This window comes from Aspergillus thermomutatus, assembly GCF_002237265.1.
Source record: "Aspergillus thermomutatus strain HMR AF 39 chromosome Unknown NODE_140, whole genome shotgun sequence".
NCBI lineage: Eukaryota > Fungi > Ascomycota > Eurotiomycetes > Eurotiales > Aspergillaceae > Aspergillus > Aspergillus thermomutatus.
In genome coordinates, this window is record NW_020798189.1 from 60,560 (window position 1) to 77,371 (window position 16,812).

At 50.0% G+C, this 16,812-nt stretch overlaps 7 protein-coding genes across 7 annotated transcripts; 3 read left to right on the forward strand and 4 right to left on the reverse strand.

The window, feature by feature from the left end:
• Positions 1–58: 58 nt before the first annotated feature.
• On the reverse strand, positions 59–1,317 carry cspA (putative cell surface protein; the record flags this gene model as incomplete). Its single annotated transcript, XM_026760074.1, has 3 exons — positions 59–999; positions 1,054–1,168; positions 1,237–1,317. 3 exons carry the CDS (start codon positions 1,315–1,317, stop codon positions 59–61), a joined length of 1,137 nt encoding a protein of 378 aa, XP_026613135.1.
• Positions 1,318–3,011: 1,694 nt separating this feature from the next.
• Positions 3,012–4,696, forward strand: CDV56_106643 (DNA primase subunit PRI1; the record flags this gene model as incomplete). Its single annotated transcript, XM_026760262.1, has 3 exons — positions 3,012–3,259; positions 3,317–3,511; positions 3,571–4,696. The coding sequence occupies 3 exons, from the start codon at positions 3,012–3,014 to the stop codon at positions 4,694–4,696; spliced, it is 1,569 nt and encodes a 522-aa protein (XP_026613136.1).
• A 420-nt stretch (positions 4,697–5,116) lies between these two features.
• CDV56_106753 (MAM33 family protein) lies at positions 5,117–6,410 on the reverse strand (the record flags this gene model as incomplete). Its single annotated transcript, XM_026760372.1, has 5 exons — positions 5,117–5,142; positions 5,204–5,739; positions 5,799–5,857; positions 5,917–6,038; positions 6,221–6,410. 5 exons carry the CDS (start codon positions 6,408–6,410, stop codon positions 5,117–5,119), a joined length of 933 nt encoding a protein of 310 aa, XP_026613137.1.
• Positions 6,411–7,002: 592 nt separating this feature from the next.
• On the reverse strand, positions 7,003–7,661 carry CDV56_106864 (translation machinery-associated protein 16; the record flags this gene model as incomplete). The annotated part of the gene is made up of 3 exons (XM_026760483.1): positions 7,003–7,285; positions 7,343–7,427; positions 7,493–7,661. The coding sequence occupies 3 exons, from the start codon at positions 7,659–7,661 to the stop codon at positions 7,003–7,005; spliced, it is 537 nt and encodes a 178-aa protein (XP_026613138.1).
• Positions 7,662–8,096: 435 nt separating this feature from the next.
• On the forward strand, positions 8,097–10,181 carry CDV56_106919 (putative exonuclease; the record flags this gene model as incomplete). Its single annotated transcript, XM_026760538.1, has 3 exons — positions 8,097–8,109; positions 8,165–8,312; positions 8,366–10,181. The coding sequence occupies 3 exons, from the start codon at positions 8,097–8,099 to the stop codon at positions 10,179–10,181; spliced, it is 1,977 nt and encodes a 658-aa protein (XP_026613139.1).
• A 1,230-nt stretch (positions 10,182–11,411) lies between these two features.
• On the forward strand, positions 11,412–12,380 carry CDV56_107085 (Fig1 domain-containing protein; the record flags this gene model as incomplete). The annotated part of the gene is made up of 4 exons (XM_026760704.1): positions 11,412–11,442; positions 11,499–11,567; positions 11,622–11,949; positions 12,002–12,380. 4 exons carry the CDS (start codon positions 11,412–11,414, stop codon positions 12,378–12,380), a joined length of 807 nt encoding a protein of 268 aa, XP_026613140.1.
• Positions 12,381–13,595: 1,215 nt separating this feature from the next.
• On the reverse strand, positions 13,596–15,713 carry CDV56_107189 (putative carboxylesterase; the record flags this gene model as incomplete). The annotated part of the gene is made up of 2 exons (XM_026760808.1): positions 13,596–14,738; positions 14,790–15,713. The coding sequence occupies 2 exons, from the start codon at positions 15,711–15,713 to the stop codon at positions 13,596–13,598; spliced, it is 2,067 nt and encodes a 688-aa protein (XP_026613141.1).
• Positions 15,714–16,812: the final 1,099 nt, after the last annotated feature.

The window sequence follows — 16,812 nt, forward strand, 5'->3', positions numbered from 1 at the left end:
CTTTCCCGCCCGTATGATAACCAACCACCTTGAATGCGGAAGGCTATAGATGAATGCTCTAAAGCATGAGCATGATACCCATGACACCAGCCAGGAGACCGGCGGCAGGCTCGAAGCTCTGGGAAGCAGAGCCAGTGAAAGGAGTCTCTGTTGGGCCCACCGGTGAGACACCAGAGGGTTGCGCCGGGGTACCAGCGGGCTGGGTGGGAGCGGCGGGCTGACCAGGCACAGAGGGCTGACCAGGGACAGAGGGCTGACTGGGAACAGAGGGCTGGCTAGGAACAGAGGGCTGGCCAGGCACAGAGGGCTGGCCAGGCACAGAGGGCTGACCAGGAACAGAGGGCTGACCAGGGACAGAGGGCTGACCAGGAACAGAGGGCTGACCAGGAACAGAGGGCTGACCAGGCACAGAGGGCTGGCTAGGAACAGAGGGCTGGCCAGGAACAGAGGGCTGACCAGGCACAGAGGGCTGACTAGGGACAGAAGGCTGACCAGGGACAGAAGGCTGGGCAGGAGTCGAGGGCTGTCCAGGCGCAACAGGAACTGGCTGCACAGTGGGAACTGATGGAACAGTGCTGTTGGTGAAAGGAGCGGGCTTAGGGGATGGCACAGGCACAACAGTAGTGTTCTGTCCGGGATTGATGGTTGGGACTGGTGCAGGTGGGATCACAGTTGTGTTCTGGTGGCCAGGCACGCTTGTTGAGGGGACAACAATGGTACCATTGGTAGTGATCGGTGGAGGCACAATAGTAGTAGTGTTGTGACCAGGGACAGAAGTGGTTGAATGAGGTGGAGCAGTGGTGCTGTTGCAAGTATAGCACACCGTCTCGGTCGTCGTGACAGAAGTTGGGACCAGAGTCTTGCTAGTTACAATTCCAGTGGGCACGACCACCTCGGTGTTCAAGTCACAGACGGTAGTGGTAGTCACGGTGAGTGTCTCAGTCAAAGTGATTGGGACCGTCAAAGTCTTGGTGCCAGAAGTGACAGTAGAGTGGGTCACTGCGATAGAGCATTAGATACATGCGCTGGAAGAGATCAGGTAGAGCATCATACCTGGGCAGGATGTGGTCAAGTAAGTGGTCGTCTTGGTGACCCAGTGAGGCTCAGTAGTGGTCGTCCACTTATCAGAGCTTGGGGGCTTGATGGGAGCAGTTGGACCAACATGACCCTATTACCGCATCGTCTTAGCGGTCTGCCACGCAGAAGGTAATATAGGCTGGGCTGGGCTTGGCTTACCTGGTCATAGCCATTGTTCTGCACCACGCCCGCAAAGGCTGGGCCGGCCAAAGCCACAAGTGCAATGCCAGCGTTGACCATTTTGAAGGACTGGTCTTGCTTTTGAGACAGAAGTTCCTGAACACCAATAAATAACAATCCCGAAGGAAGCAAGGAAGAAAACGAATGAAGAGTATGAGAGCGAGCGACCTTTCTTTGACAGAGAGGAGAAAGAGAGAATTGAGGGAAATGAAATGATGATCGTAAGAGGAACTCGACTTTATATCTTGAGAATGGAGTCGCTTGCCGTTTTCATGGGATCACTGATGGTGGTAATGGTACCCTGTCGTATCCACGGTCAACAAGTATGACGACCAATATCTGGTCCCAGGTAATTTGCAGACTGATTCGCCTCCAGCCCGAGTAGAGTGATAATCCCCGATCGAACCATGGATAATAGAGGTACCGATGTAATGCTATCGAGAGAAAACTCTTATGTGGGAGCCTGTCGTGTGTCAAGACCAGGATATCAATGTGACATCTCGGAGTTCCATTCGAGTGGAAGGTCGGGGATACCCACCTCGACCTCCGAAGAAATGGGGCAACAAGAAGAGGCACTGAAGTCTAAGGACAAGAAGTGATGGCGTCACCAACATAAACCAGTGAGACAAAGGTAACATGGACCAGCATTACCAAGTGGAGAGCTAGATGCTCCCTAGGGACATGTAGCCGGTGATACGCCGTGTTTTGTAAGCTGATAGATCTTCAACTGAACTGCAAGAAGAAGCCGTAGATCTTGCCATCGAGCACGGATAATCCTCGAAGCACAATCTACTACGTATGAAGGCCCCCCTCCATCCCACTCAAAAAATGAGATCCTGTCACGAAAAAGCTCTCTCACGCAGAGATAGAACAGAGCCGGTCATAGCTCGGGGGCGCCATGGGCCTTCAGTCTGGGATGGTTGAACCACACTGCAGAAAGGCGACTGAAACAACCCTGGAATGTGGAGTTTGAGATGGGTACGCCCATACAACGCTACCTGCCGAAGCTTAAAGAAAGGGTTGGTAGCAACGAGAAGCAAAAGGTACTGGAGTCAATCCAGCACCATAGGCTGAAGCGCATGAAAGTGGATGCTAGAGCACTGCTCAGTTCGTTGCGAGAGAAGAGCCTCCATGACCAAACGCTTTCATAAAGCCTTTGATCGATGATGACGCATATCAGATCCATGTCGAGATCTTTGGTATGCTCACTGCTACCATTTTCAGCCAGTTAAGTCTTCTAGACACAAGTACTGTGAGAAGAGAACCCAGTGAACATTTCAAGCTGAGGGTGGTGGATCCTCTGCCTGGATGTGACAGGATCTATCTTGATTGGATATCTCTGTTAGAATCAGGGCAGATGTAGGCATCATACAACTCGAGAGGGGCCAGAGAGAAGGAAGAGAACTCTGACAAGTTGAACGATCTTACAATGATTCCGCAAGCGGAAGTGAAAAAGGGGAAGGAGATTGTTCCTGGCGAGGTTGTGGTTGCATGAGACTTCCAGGGCCACTGACCGTTTGCGGTTGTAGATAAAGACAGCCTAATCAGTATCACGTGAGCTTATCCAAGAGTTCTTCTATCGATAATATAACGATAAGGGCTAGGGCTGATAAGGGTCACTCAGGTGTCCGGTTCAGTAAGAGGCACGCGTTCGGGACGCGTCTCGCGTTAATGGATGTGGATTACATGAACAATGTTGTAGGGCAGAAGGGTCCGTAAAGTTACCACATTGCGCTTCTTCAACCAGATACACAATGCCTCACTCAGTTTCCTCCGCCGAGTCGCCCGCTCACGATCACGATGATGAGATCCTCCCAGATGCCCCTGCAACGGATGCACCTTCTGGCACTACAGAAGATAAGGCGCCAGCCGCGCCGGAAAACCAGGCAACAGGGGTGAGGCTTGAAGATATGTTCAGCGACGAAGAAGACAACGAGGAATTTCCAGCTTCTAGTGCCCCTGAAGCGCAAAATGGGGTGAAAGCGTCTTCGGCTCCCGCAGAGTAAGCGTCGTTTGTTCTTGCATTCGAGCATGGCACTAACATTGAATGTACATGAAGGTCCGCTCCTCAATCGACACAAGTCGACACAGATATTATGCTCGCGTTCTATCAGCGTCTATTTCCATTCCGCTACCTCTTTCAATGGCTGAACCATGGAATTATCCCCTCTCCTGATTTTGGGAACCGTGAATTCGCTCTTACGCTTCAAAATGACGCGTATCTTCGTTATCAATCATATGCGACTGCGGATTTGTGAGTGAGGGAAGCTGTGCACCTATAGTTCATCGATTGCTGACATATTTTCCCCTCAGATTCCGTAAGGACATCTTGAAAATGAACCCTTCGCGGTTTGAGATCGGTCCCGTATATAACACAAACCCGCGGGATCGGAAAACATTAAGAGGCGGTCAGATGAAACCAATCTCCAAAGAGCTAGTATTCGATATTGATTTGACGGATTATGACGACATTCGGTCTTGCTGTGAGAAGGCAAACATCTGTCGGAAATGCTGGACTTTCGTGACTATGGCAATACAAGTTGTGGATACTGCCTTGCGTGAAGACTTTGGCTTCGAGCACATCCTTTGGGTATACTCAGGTCGTCGTGGTGCTCACGCATGGGTGTGCGATCCGCGTGCTCGCAGTCTCACCGATGATCGGCGAAGGGCCATTGCCGGCTACCTCGACGTTGTGAGAGGAGGGTCTCAAAGCGGGAAGCGCGTGAACATGAAGCGGCCGTTACATCCACATATGTCCCGCAGTCTTGAAATTCTCAAACCCTTCTTTGCTCAAACTACACTTGTTGACCAGGATACATTCGCAAGCTCAGAACAAGCGGAGCGACTTCTCTCATTGCTCCCGGACAAGACACTGAATGACGCACTGCGCAAGAAATGGGATTCGTCGCCCGAGCGGTCAAGTACGAACAAATGGGCGGACATCGACGCGCTTGCTAAAACTGGCAAAAGCAGCACTCTGAACCCGACCACTCTGAGAGACGCGAAACAGGATATCGTACTGGAATATACGTACCCGCGACTCGATGCTGAAGTCAGCAAGAAAATGATCCATTTGCTCAAGAGCCCTTTCGTCATCCACCCCGGTACCGGGCGTGTATGTGTTCCCATCGACGCTAAAAAGGCGGACGAATTGGATCCCCTTTCCGTCCCAACAGTCACTCAATTACTGGCGGAGATTGATGCCTGGGATGCCGAACACTCCAGCGGTAATGCAGGCGCCGAAGCTGTTCAGGGTGAAAGCAGCACGCCTAACGATTCTCAAGCAAGTCGCAAATTGCAAGATTACGAGAAGACGAGCCTCAAGCCATATATCGACTACTTCCGTTCATTCATCGCTTCTCTAAACAAAGAGGAACGCGTCGGCAAACGAGGAAATGAAGATCCGGTTGAGATTAAATCGGAAAGTATGGAATTTTAAAGTCGTGCCTGTTTGCATTTGTTCTATTCCATGGTTGGGTTCTTGATGTTGGGATTTCCAGGTTTCTGTTCTCAGCGAAATTGTTGGTTTATGCTGGCGAAGTAGAGGCGTTTGTGTTGGTTAGGCTGAATCAAGGATCCGATACCAAAACTTATGTGTTTTTGTCACTCTACGCTACTACGGTAAACTCGGTGATACTCACGATGACTACCTGAGTGCTTCGACGTTTCCAATTCGATGTGAACTACATATAATCCTGAATTCGTTTCTATATTGATACACAAATGGGGGAATAAGGGATAACTAATTACGATTTCCCAATAAGTTTTGATACAATGTACGAGAAGACCGAGCATGGACTTCAGAGCGGGAGTCTGACATGTTTGGAGGCACAGTTTTTTGCAACGAATATTTCGGCATTTAAGCGGAGACAAAGTTCTTGACGTCTGCGACCAGCGGTGTTAGCTACAGGAGAACGAACACGGAAATGGCAGGGATCAAACTTACTCTCGAGCCAGCGAACGTATTCCTTCTGCTCCTTAACCTGAATGTAGTCGGGAATCATGTTGGCGAGCTCGGCGTTGATGCCTCTCTCTTCGAGGTAGCGCTCGAGGAAGGTCTGCAGGTCCTCGTCAAGGTTCTCGAAAGGAGGACCAGCATAGAGGCTCTGTCTGGCCCAGTCTTGCTCGGCGGTTTGGGCGTGGGCGAGATCGGGCTTGGAGAAGTAAGACACCTCCTCGATCTGGAACAAACCATCCTGGGCAACGGTCTGGATCAGGAGAGAACCGTTGCCGGGCTTCTCGATGGTGATGTTGACACGAGCGGGGAAGCTGGGCTCCATATCACGGTCTAGATCCTCCATTTCGCGGTCAGCGGGAGCAATGCGATCCTCGGGGTGCTGAGCAACACCACCGGGGCCACCGCGACCCTGGTTAGCGGGCTGGTGGCCCTGGAAGTCCATCTCATCGGCGAAAGCGCTGTCGTCGAAATCCTCCTGTTCGCTCAGGTTCTGAAGGTCGGCGACGGTGAAGGTGAGTCGGATCCTGTCCGTAGAGGGAAGCATTAGCGGAGGAGCCGAAGGTTCTGTTCGCGTGAGACTTACTCCTCCTTGCCGAACTTCTTGGTCAACACAACTTCCTGTTCACCAGGAACATCTTTGACCTATGTACAATCGGTGAGTCCATGTCAAAATCAACGATGGCTGTGGTTCGTATACTCACCTCCCAGGAGTTGTTCTGAAGAACATACTGGATGTTCTGGACCGAGGTCTCGAGGTCCTCAAGACCGGAGGCCTTCTCATGCTTCAATTCATCCTCAAGCTTAGCAGCAAGCTCGATATCACCTGATTTGAAGGAATTTGATGTTAGCTTGACTTTTTGCTCCATGAAACCAAGCTTGCAAAGCCACCGGAACTCGTGCCCGATCAATAAGGAAACGAAGATGGAAGATGAAAAAGAGAAGAATTTGAGACTCTCTTTTCCTCCATAGATAACTTGGAGGAAAAAAATTTATGGAATTCTTTACCTTCAGCAGGAGATTGTCTGAAAACACTAGAGGTAGAGAAAGCAGCGTAGGAGGGTCTTGTAGCCTGCTTCAACGAAACTTGCAGAAAGCCATTCTTGGGAACCGACAGGAAGGACGACCGGGAGGTGGTAGCGATGGACCGCGAGAGTGTGCGAGGCACAGAACGTGCGAATGTACGAAGAGAAAGCATCTTCAAGATTGATGAAAATATGATGCGCAAAATTGGCAATAGATGATAATAAGGTGGTATGAAGTTGACAGAGAGGAAGTTTTGGAGCTGGCGTGAGGCGAGCCGATGATGTTAACCTTCCGACCCATGTCACCCGCGCGCCAAGACTTTGAGCTTCTAACATTTCCGGTGATCCAACTACATATACCTACGGAGTACAGGATGAGCCTACTTATAAAAAATCGGTTCTTCGCCTGCCAGATAGTTGTACTAGATCTGGGTTTTATTTGCGTCGGATTTTGACCCATTGAGTGTCTGTTGATCGATGCCCGTATTTAAGCACCATGGCAACCTAGGGCAAGACGTGGACTATGTCTACCTGACGGCTCGGGTGCAGCAGTACAGTATGATAACTTCATGCTCAATGCGCAGAGCGATGCAATTTGGTAAGATACTGAGCTGGAACTTATGAAAGATATTGAAGATGCACAACAAAGTGTCTGCAGCATGTACAAGTGGTCATTGTAATATGTCATATGTAGCATCATCGCCGAAGATCATCTGCCTCGTTAAGTATAAAAAGAAGACCAAAAAGAAAAGGAAGGAAACGGCCTCATGAAAGTCCCTTGGGTGGAAAAACCGACGGCTGTTTCCCACCGTCTCTGGTAATTCTGATGAATTTCATCATGCTGAGGCTGGACCAGTCTCCGTTCCACGAGGCAAGGCCTTTGATCACATCTTCTTGACTTAAATCAGGCATCCAGAATCCAGTCTTGAACTCTTTATTCTCAGCCTCTGTCCGTTGTAGTAACGCCTCTTCGCGCTTGCTTGGAGGTCGACCCTTCCTCCGCTCACTCTGTAATTGTTCGATCTCAGGGACGCTACGGTTGATATACCTAGCGAAGCAGATGTTAGCATGCAACTTGCAACCCCAGGTAATGGCATGGACATACCGCACGATTAAATCCTTCATATCATCTTCTGAGAAGGGTTTAGATTCTTCCGCGATGGTTTCTTGGAAGTACGTAACGCGATCGACTGAGAATAGCGTCTTAGAATCAGCTCAATCAGGTACTCAGAGGAATTTTGAAGTATGGACTGACTGTAGGACTGTCTTCCACGGGACATCAATGCTGTGACTCGGGCTACTCGATCGTCTCTTGCGTTGGCTCGGCGCAATCTCTTCGCATCTCTGCTGTTCTCATGGAGTGCATCGATCACACCACGCTTCTTAGAGATATGCTTGTGAACTTTCGTGAAAGACTTGGGCATTGTGTCGAGTTTCAAGCTTCTATACTTGTCTGAGATAGATAGTCTATGTGAATCTACCATCGGCAAAGTCGAAACTTCCTTTTTTGATAATTTTTTGGTACGAATGGCAGAATCAACAGGCGGTGATGGCGGAAGTAGAGACCGCCTCCCGTGACCCAATCAGAGCTGCTCTTTCGGTGTATCGCGTTCGCGCGTCGATGGGGACAAGAAGGAACAAACATTCCAGCCTCGTTGTCAGGGCCCAGCATTTTGTATCTGGTCAGTTGGTCAGGTGGCTGACATCTGTCGTCAGTCTCTCTTTTATAGGAACGCGGCATCCCAGCACTCCCGTCCTCGGACTCTTCGACTCTCCACCCCAACAATACCAGAGCTGATGCCCGTCTTGGCCGGTTAAGTGAACGGCAGGAGTGTCTTGCCTTTGCAAGAGTGCCCACCATGGGCATCAAAGGTAGGCTTGCCCTCTTCATCATGATGAATGGCAGAATAACTGATCTATCATGCAGGACTCCATGGCCTTCTCAAATCAATTCAGAAGCCATGCCATGTGAAAAAGTTCAAAGGGCAAACCCTCGGAGTAGATGCGTATGGCTGGCTACATCGCGGCACTGTTGCCTGCGCTGTTGATCTCGTTCTCGACAGGCCTACGACGAAGTATGTGATCACAATCAAAACGTTCCGCGAGAGCATGACTGATTTTTCTCCAGGCATGTCGATTTCGTCCTCAATCGTGTCCGCATGCTCCTCTACTTCGGGGTAACCCCATACCTTGTCTTCGATGGAGACAATCTCCCGAGTAAATCCGGTACCGAGTCCGAGCGGCTTCAGAAGCGGCAGGAGAGTAAGGCTCTTGGACTGGAGCTTCAACGGAAGGGTCGTATGGCAGAGGCCTATCAGGAACTACAAAAGGCCGTCGATGTGACTCCTTATATGGCTCGCCAATTGATCGAGGAACTGAAGAAGATGGAAGTCCAATACGTGGTCGCGCCGTACGAGGCAGATGCACAGTTGGTATATCTTGAACGGCAGGGCATCATTAATGGTATCATATCTGAAGACTCGGATTTACTTGTCTTCGGCGCCAAAAGATTGCTGTCCAAACTCGACCAACACGGCGATTGCATTGAGATTAATCGAGCAGACTTCACGGCCTGTCGTGAGGTTAGCTTAATAGGATGGACAGATGCTGACTTCAGACGAATGTGTATCCTCAGTGGCTGCGATTATCTGCCCAACATCCCCAGAATGGGCCTGAAGACAGCTTATCGGAGTATACGAAAGTACAAGAACGTTGAGAAGGCACTTCGCATGCTGCAATTTGACGGTCAATTTTACGTTCCCGCTGATTACCTTGAAAATTTCAAGCAAGCTGAGCTCACCTTCCTATACCAGAGAGTTTTTTGTCCGAAGGCCGGCAAGCTCGTCCCCTTAACTCCACCCGAAAAGGATGTGAACGTGGAGGAGCTGCCCTTTATCGGGCGCGATGTGGATGCGGAAATCGCGATGGGAGTTGCACTTGGCGACCTGGATCCAACGACAAAAGAGCAAATTGTTCTGAAACCCCAGGCTCCTCGGAAGATGCCCAGCGGAATCACTCGGCGGCAGACGCTCGGCTCCGCGGCAGAGCTGAAGCCAAAGAAGCCCATCAGCTCATTCTTTACTCCCAAGCGGGTGCCGTTGGCTGAACTAGACCCCAACAGTCTAACGCCGTCTCCGAGTCAGCAACGACTCCTGGAGCGTCATGCCAATAGTTCCTGGGAGAGTAGCCCTGCGCCATCGCAGCCAGGCGTTATGAGGTCGGCATCTGCTCTGGATCCCTCCAACCGATTATCAAGTCCCTTGGTCCGAAGTGTGGAGCGTACCTCTTTCTTGGCTCGCGCGGCTAAAGTGTCGACTTTTCAACCCGTCAAGCGGCAACGCCTTTGCGCTGAGACAGAGGAAGAAAGCTTGCCTGATCGTGCCCACTGCCGCAGTCGATTCTTCGCGCCTGGCATCGGCAGCTCTAGTCCAAGTGGCTCTACGGCTGCTCGAACCAAACGCAAATCTACTTTGGGAGTTTTCTCTGATGAACTTGCAGAGGAAATAATGACGCACCTTCCCGACCCCGATCACGGTTCCGGAGACTCGAAGGAAGGTGTTTATTCGCCCGGAGCGCATATGTCAGACGAGAAAGATGGCAAATCAATGCTTTCAAATTATGTCTTCAAGCCCCAGGCTATAGAGAGTAACTCTGGCGCATCTCGCAATCCGATGTCGTCAACTTCGTCTGGTCCGTCCCCGCGGCGTCGACTCACTCCCTTGCAGCGGCTTGGTCAAACTGCTCTGGCTCGTTCGCAATCTATGAATGCCCTTTCCCAGACAAAGGCGTTCGTCCCTCCCAGAGTGGTTGAACGGTCGGCGACAACCTTTACTCAGGGCAGTGAAGACTTGATTATTCCCAATACTGACGACGAAGAGGATGGCGATAATAACAGCAAACTGCAGGAACCGGTTAATCTGGAAAAGTTCTTGTATGCCAGATGACGCCGAGGGATTCTCGGGTTGTGGAAGTCGATTCTGTTGGTTTGCATGGACGAGTGGACATTACCTGAATGGAGCACAAAGGCGTATTTGGGACGATTTCCATACCACTATTTTGCATTGATACTTTTGGTATACCCATATCTGGATTGGGCGGTCTTGTTGGGCTACAAGGTTTGGGAGGTGTTTGACATTGCAAGAGGAAAGACAAAGTCTGATTGGAGTAATATACATACAGAGCAGCTTCATCCATGGTTTTTTCATCATTGAGACTTACAGCGAACAATTCAATAGTCCTTCATCTTATTGCGCCTGTCTATTGTTGGCGGTGGAGTCCTCGACACCTGAAAGTCGCGAGGCTGGATCGATCACGTTTCTGATAAGCCACGGTACTTATCCTATCAAGGCATAGCGCCATCGATGGGGTCGATCTGGTCCGGATGGGGACTAGAGGGGATGCCTGAAAGTGCAGGCGGTCAGACATGGTTACCGGGGAACGGGCAGCGTAAACAAAAGGCGTTGGCCCAGCCTCCTCGATTGTATGGGGCATCGCCGACAGTCTCCCAGCCACCAGGATACAGTGCATCATCATCATCATCAGTGTCATCACCGGGACCCTAATGCTGTAACTGTCTCTCGTTGTGAAAAATTGGAAGCAGAAGGAGGTTTAGGCCGCATTTGTGGATTTGTCCAGCTACGCTCCCTTCCCTCTCTCCCCTTCATTCTTCCTCCTACGATACCCTCTCTCATACTTGCCTGTTTTTGGCATATACCTATCTTTGCGAACTGTGATATTCCGGACTGGAAACTGAGCTTTGAGTTGAGACTCTGACCATTTTTATGAAATAATCAGGTGTCGCCCTTTGAAAGAAGCCACATTCTTTGGAAAAGCTCCATCAACTATATCGCATCGAACTATTCGAGTGACCCATCCGAGCCTCGATCCACAACATCCACATTCCATACCACGTTGTCACAGCATTGTCAACGCATCTGGCCATCTTATCTTATCTCAGTGATCAAGATCCTCTACAAGACAGCACGTAGTAGTGACTGTACTTGAAGCCAGCCTGCGCGCCACCAAGTTCAACAGGCTCGGAAACATCTTGTGACTGAGCCTCTCACCGGATAGTGACCAGCAGCGGCCCAACAGGCACTCCTTCTCGGGAGTCCGAGAAGTGAGTTACTCAGCGTGAAGGAAAGGCGCAGGGGAGATCCGAATCCTCTCCCGCAATGCCTCTCAGAATTGGCGCCGGGCTTGCCCGTATGTTGTGCCCTTCCCCAATTATTTAGTATCAGAGTATACTGACTAGGTCTCAGGGTTCATTCCAATGATCGGTTATCATCATGTGCTCATGATTATCATTGCTGTGGCGATCATACTTCTCTGTGAGTTCTCCTCTGCCACATGGTACTGTGCGGAATGTGGCTAACTTGTTCTAGCCTTACTACTAGCCGGATGTTCGTCATCATCACCGCAAATTCCCGATATCTTTTTGATATCCCTATACTATGAGCGTTATAATCCAGTCTTCGACAAGGCGCAGGTGGATCCTGGCGTGGTGACAGCGACGGCAAATATTGTTGGTGGTGCAGAAATGGAAGTCCGCGTGGGATATTTTGGTATCTGCGTTCAACCCGATGGGGGATCCTACATCTGCAACTCAAACGCCACGGCATTGGCTGAGATTGTAACCGTCGACCAAGATCCATTGAATCTAATCTGGGTGGCATCGACATTCAAGGACGCAGTTGTGTTCCCATATTTGCTGTAAGTCCTTCGATCCCGCGTCCATTCGTGCCGCAATTGCTCACTCGTACAGTATCGTTGCGGTCATCCTGGCCTTTTTCTGCTTTATCCTCCTGGCCACATTCCCCGGCTGGCATGAAGAGATCGATTCCACCGGCTCAGAACGAGAGGTCAAACCATTTCCATCGCGCCCCGTCTCCCAAGCTGCCTTGGCGCTCATCTTCGTCGCATCTGTCTTTGTGCTTGTGTCGGTACTATGGCAGCACACAGCATCAGTCGCTGCAACGACAATAGCGCAGGACATGGGCAACGGGAGCGTCAAGTCTGGGGTTGGAACATCCGCCATGGTGCTTGGCTGGTTCGGGTTCGTCCTCTTGGTGGTCGTAACGATAGGTCTCTTGGTGATGATTCTGAGCATCAGCCTGATAAAGCAGTTGACGGATGAAGAATAGGCGCCAGAATCCGCGGCGCACATGCATTTTTGATTTTTTTTTACGACCTATGTTTTATGTTTAATTGATGTTTATGTTCCCACGAAAGGCACACGAATAATACGACAACTGGGACCGGGAAACGGGTATGGAATGGAATTTCGAGATTCATGAAAAGGAACGACCTGTTACGTCGACAGGATGAATCGGGGCTGTCTGCCACAGGCACTTGGAAATTGCAGGTGTACCTTCAGCTTTTGTTAGATGACTCGCGACGGATTTGTTTGGATTTCTTATCATGTATAAAAGATGATCCCCCTTGGTTTCTGCCTCTTTCTTGACTTGTGTGCGGTATTTGGGAATCATCACTCGACACGGATGGGAAATGGACATAACAGGCTGATGGTTTCATTTCTGGTTGGAAGATCTGTGCGCTTGAATGTCCATGGTTCGACTATGATTCAGCAATCATCATATGAATCGAGATTATAGATGAATTTGTGCTATTGACTGATACATATATTGCACGTCTCGGGGATCAAGTACATTGAAAATGGATGGAAACATCACCACCATTCCTGCCACGCACAATCAACTAACCTGATCCCTGCTCTAAGTACATAGAATGAATGAATGGCCAAGGTTGCTTAGAGCACAAAGCATCAGCATCTTCTAGATGTTCCAAGCAGAGTTGGCACTTGCTGTGAGAATGACCGCAAGGAGACCTAGCATCCACAATAAGCCATCGCTCCCGTTTGCAGCTCAGCAGGAGGCAAAGTTGATGAGGAGTGGTGTCTCCACGCCCCCATCCGCCTATAGCCCAGATTGTATGAAGAAGGACGCTATGGTAGTGAAGGGCGTATCAACAAGAAAATGTCATATATGAGCTTCATTTTGCACTTGGTCCTCGAAAATTTTTGTAATTCCAAGCAGAGAATGGCAAGGCTTGTCATATCTCTTACCAGGGTGCTAGTTTGTGACAGCCATACATCCAGATATTCACTTCTCATGGATTGCGATTTCTGCAACTCTGCTGATCTAGTCATGCGGGGGCATAAAATGCTATGATCTCGGCGTCAGACCATTGGAAAATGGTGTCGATGAAACCGCCGCCAATAAGTGATGTCGCTTGCTTTCGCGTTGACTTGTGGGTGGAGTCAATTTCGTTGGAGTGTGTTAATGCGGTAAGCCATTCCAAATAGATATGGTCTACTTGACAATGAGTCAAAGTAAAAGTCAATGGAAGTAATATGTGATCGGGTAACCCAGGAATTCACACTGAGCCAAATCCTGGAAAGGAGCTTGCACACTAGGATAATCGAGAAGCTGCAATGGTCCCTCAGAGTGAGACACCGGCTCCCATCGATCAAAATTGTTGACGGCGTCCAGTGTTTGCTGGTACCCGCGCGCCTGGAGGTACTCCGGCGCAGGGTTTGGTTGGCCAGATCGAACAAACTCGGCAAAGTAAGCAGACACGAGCTGCATGGAAAAGAGACCGAGAGGGTCGCGCAGGGTCGTTAGCGTTCCAAAGACCCAAGGCAGATCTGCGCCATGGAGACGGAAGTAGGGCAGCTCTGGATCTCCATTCGGAAACTCTGGCGTTGCAGGAGGGCCGCCGAGATTGTTAGGGTCATAGCCACCGGTTGCCCTCTGCATCTGATAGAAGTATGAAGGCTGAAACACTCCAGAGACAACACCAGCAAACACAGTAGCCTGGTCGATACAACGGAATTGCAAGTCTGTCGCAACCCGTTGAGAGACGTTGAAAGAGTCCAGCGTCATGTTGCCGGTGTCGTAGTATGGGAACAGACCTGAGTCGATGATGGTTTGAGCATATGTCTTAGTGATACCCAGGGCCGCTTGGATGCCTTCAAGCTCGGTACTAACAGGAGTTTTGGGGTACGTGCTGAAAGAAGCGCCGTCGTCGGCGACAATGCCGAACATGACCGGCACATTCGAAGTAGTGACGTCTTTCCGAAGTAGATCGAGCTCCTTTGTCGTCACATAATAGCCGTCTTGAACGACATAACGCGCAACAGTCTGAAATCCAACCAGGGTTGACGCAGGAACCTGCCTAAGGCAAGAGATCTTATCTTCAAGACTGCCGCTGTTGCAGCCAGCTTCGGAGAAGATTTGCGGACCAGCGAGCTTATAGGACTCGTCAATTGTGAGATATGAACTGTATGTCGTTGCGTAGTCGCTCTCCAGCCCGAGTCCAGCACCGCCACCCAGGTTCGACATGGCAATAGCGCCTTGGAACTTGCCTGAAGCAGGAGGAGACCCTAGTAGCACTCTGACCGAGCCAGCGCCAGCCGATTCACCGATGATGGTAATCTTATTTGGGTCACCTCCGAATTGCGCGATATTCTTAATAGTCCACTGTGACTGTTAGTCCTGGGGACACATATAGGGAAAAGAGGGAATGTGTACCTCAAGGGCGAGAATCTGATCTGCGATTCCATAGTTTCCGGTGATATCAGTCCCAGGAATAGCCAGAAATCCCAGTGTTGACAGCCGGTAGTTGAATGTGACAACCACAAGGTCCTCGCGTGATGCGAGGTTACCACCATCCGTCAGCGGATCCGCACCTGTTCCCCCAGTAAAGCCACCGCCATGAATCCAGAACATGACAGGCTTCAGGCCCTCTCGCGATCCCTTCTTGGGTATGTAGGGCGTTTGAATGTTCAGGTATAGGCAGTCTTCACTGCCGCCACTGCCCTGAGCACATGCAGAACCGTAGTTGGTCGCGCGGATGGTTTTGGCTTTGCGCGAATAGAGTGTTGTATTCTTGAAGCGCCGAGGGGGGTGGGCATATGGAATACCTAAGAAGCGAAACGACTTTTGATCGCGGAACCCGATGTACGAATTGCCCTCGGACATTACTCGCAGCTGCTTTGGACGACAGTCTGTGTCCTCAATCACGGAATCCTTGCCTGTCTGGGTGCACAAAACGGGAAGCCTTGCGTTCCGAGGTGGGAAGTTGGAGACAGTGAAATCATCCGAGTCTTTGGTGACAGAAAGCAGGCCTTCACGAATGTAAAAGTGTGCGTCTGATTTTGTTTTTCCCGAATGTGCAAGCCATGCAAAGAGATGCTTGAAATCCTCTTTGTGTTCTTGAAGGCTTGTCTGCGAGATCAGCGTCTCTCCGAATTCCTGACATGCCTCACGCACATCTTGTTGCTGCATTGGGTCAAGTAGGATTGCACCGATATGGTTTGCGGCGTCTGATGCATTCAGATTGTTCTGATAGAGGAGCGTGAGAGAAGTCTTTTCGTTGGCCACAGACACATGCTGCGCAGCGAGTCCGAGCACAGTAGGGACAACAGTCCCAATGATCAAGGAACGCATCATCATTGTTATTGTCTTGATTGATGGATTCTCATATCATTATTTTGCATTGAAGCAATAGAAAAGGCAGCTGATCGTTCCTGCCAGCTCGGGAGGAGGATTGCTCGACAGTAAAGTGTCACATCAGAACAAACACTTTATCACAAGTTCTCGCACCAAGAGCTATGGGGGACGCTCCGTGTATTTGAAGTCCCGCTGCAGATTCTGAATAAGTTGCGATGAGGACTAGGGAAAATCATTCACAACCCCTTGGAGTCACCTGGCGACGGAAATCAGCCGGTAGAGAATGGGATTTCGGTCCGGAAGCATGCTGATTAGGCCGTCTGGGGCTAAAATCGATCCAATAAGACCCCCAAGGTGAAGGACTTGTATTAAAGTCAAGCGCATTGAAGAATTGAATCGTATTCGTCTCCAAGCCATCGTGGAACTGTTAAATTTGACGAAAATGCTGGCTCAACTTTAGCCGAGGACTCGAAGACAAGTCTCGACGCTTGAGAGGAGCCACCAGACATCTGGCTTCTTGAGTACTGCTTCGGTACGACCTGAGATTTTAGCCAAAGTTTGAGGTTACACTCGTTCCTTAACGAGATGAACTCATTTCCCGGAGATTGGGTCTGCTTAACGGCCAAGAGGGTCTAATTACCCAGATGGCGCTAACATACTCCGTAGTGGGATCCGAAAGAGGGGGAAATGCAATGAGTTCATGGTGGACGGGCAGGAAAGGTCCAGACTCCGGGGAGTGAAGGTGCGCGAGGATGTTTATTAGATGAAGTTGATCAGAGACACCAAGGATAGAGAGTGTGTTGTAGAAGGATAGATCTTCAAAGAGGACAGAGAAGAGAAACGGAGATCGGGAGACAATAGTGGAGCTTCGGTCCCCTTTGATTCTTTTTTTATGACTTTTAGTCTGTCCAGATAGGTACTAGTAGATAGATGTCGAAGCACTGTATCTTTGGTATCAGACTATATATTTTATGCTTAACGTAATCCACAAGCGAGCGGGCCACCCAAGCGAGCGGGCCACCTCCCACATCTTTTCGGTCGCGGATGAAACATGAAGGCAATTTACAACTCATGTATCTATGCTCATAGCAAAAAAATTAAT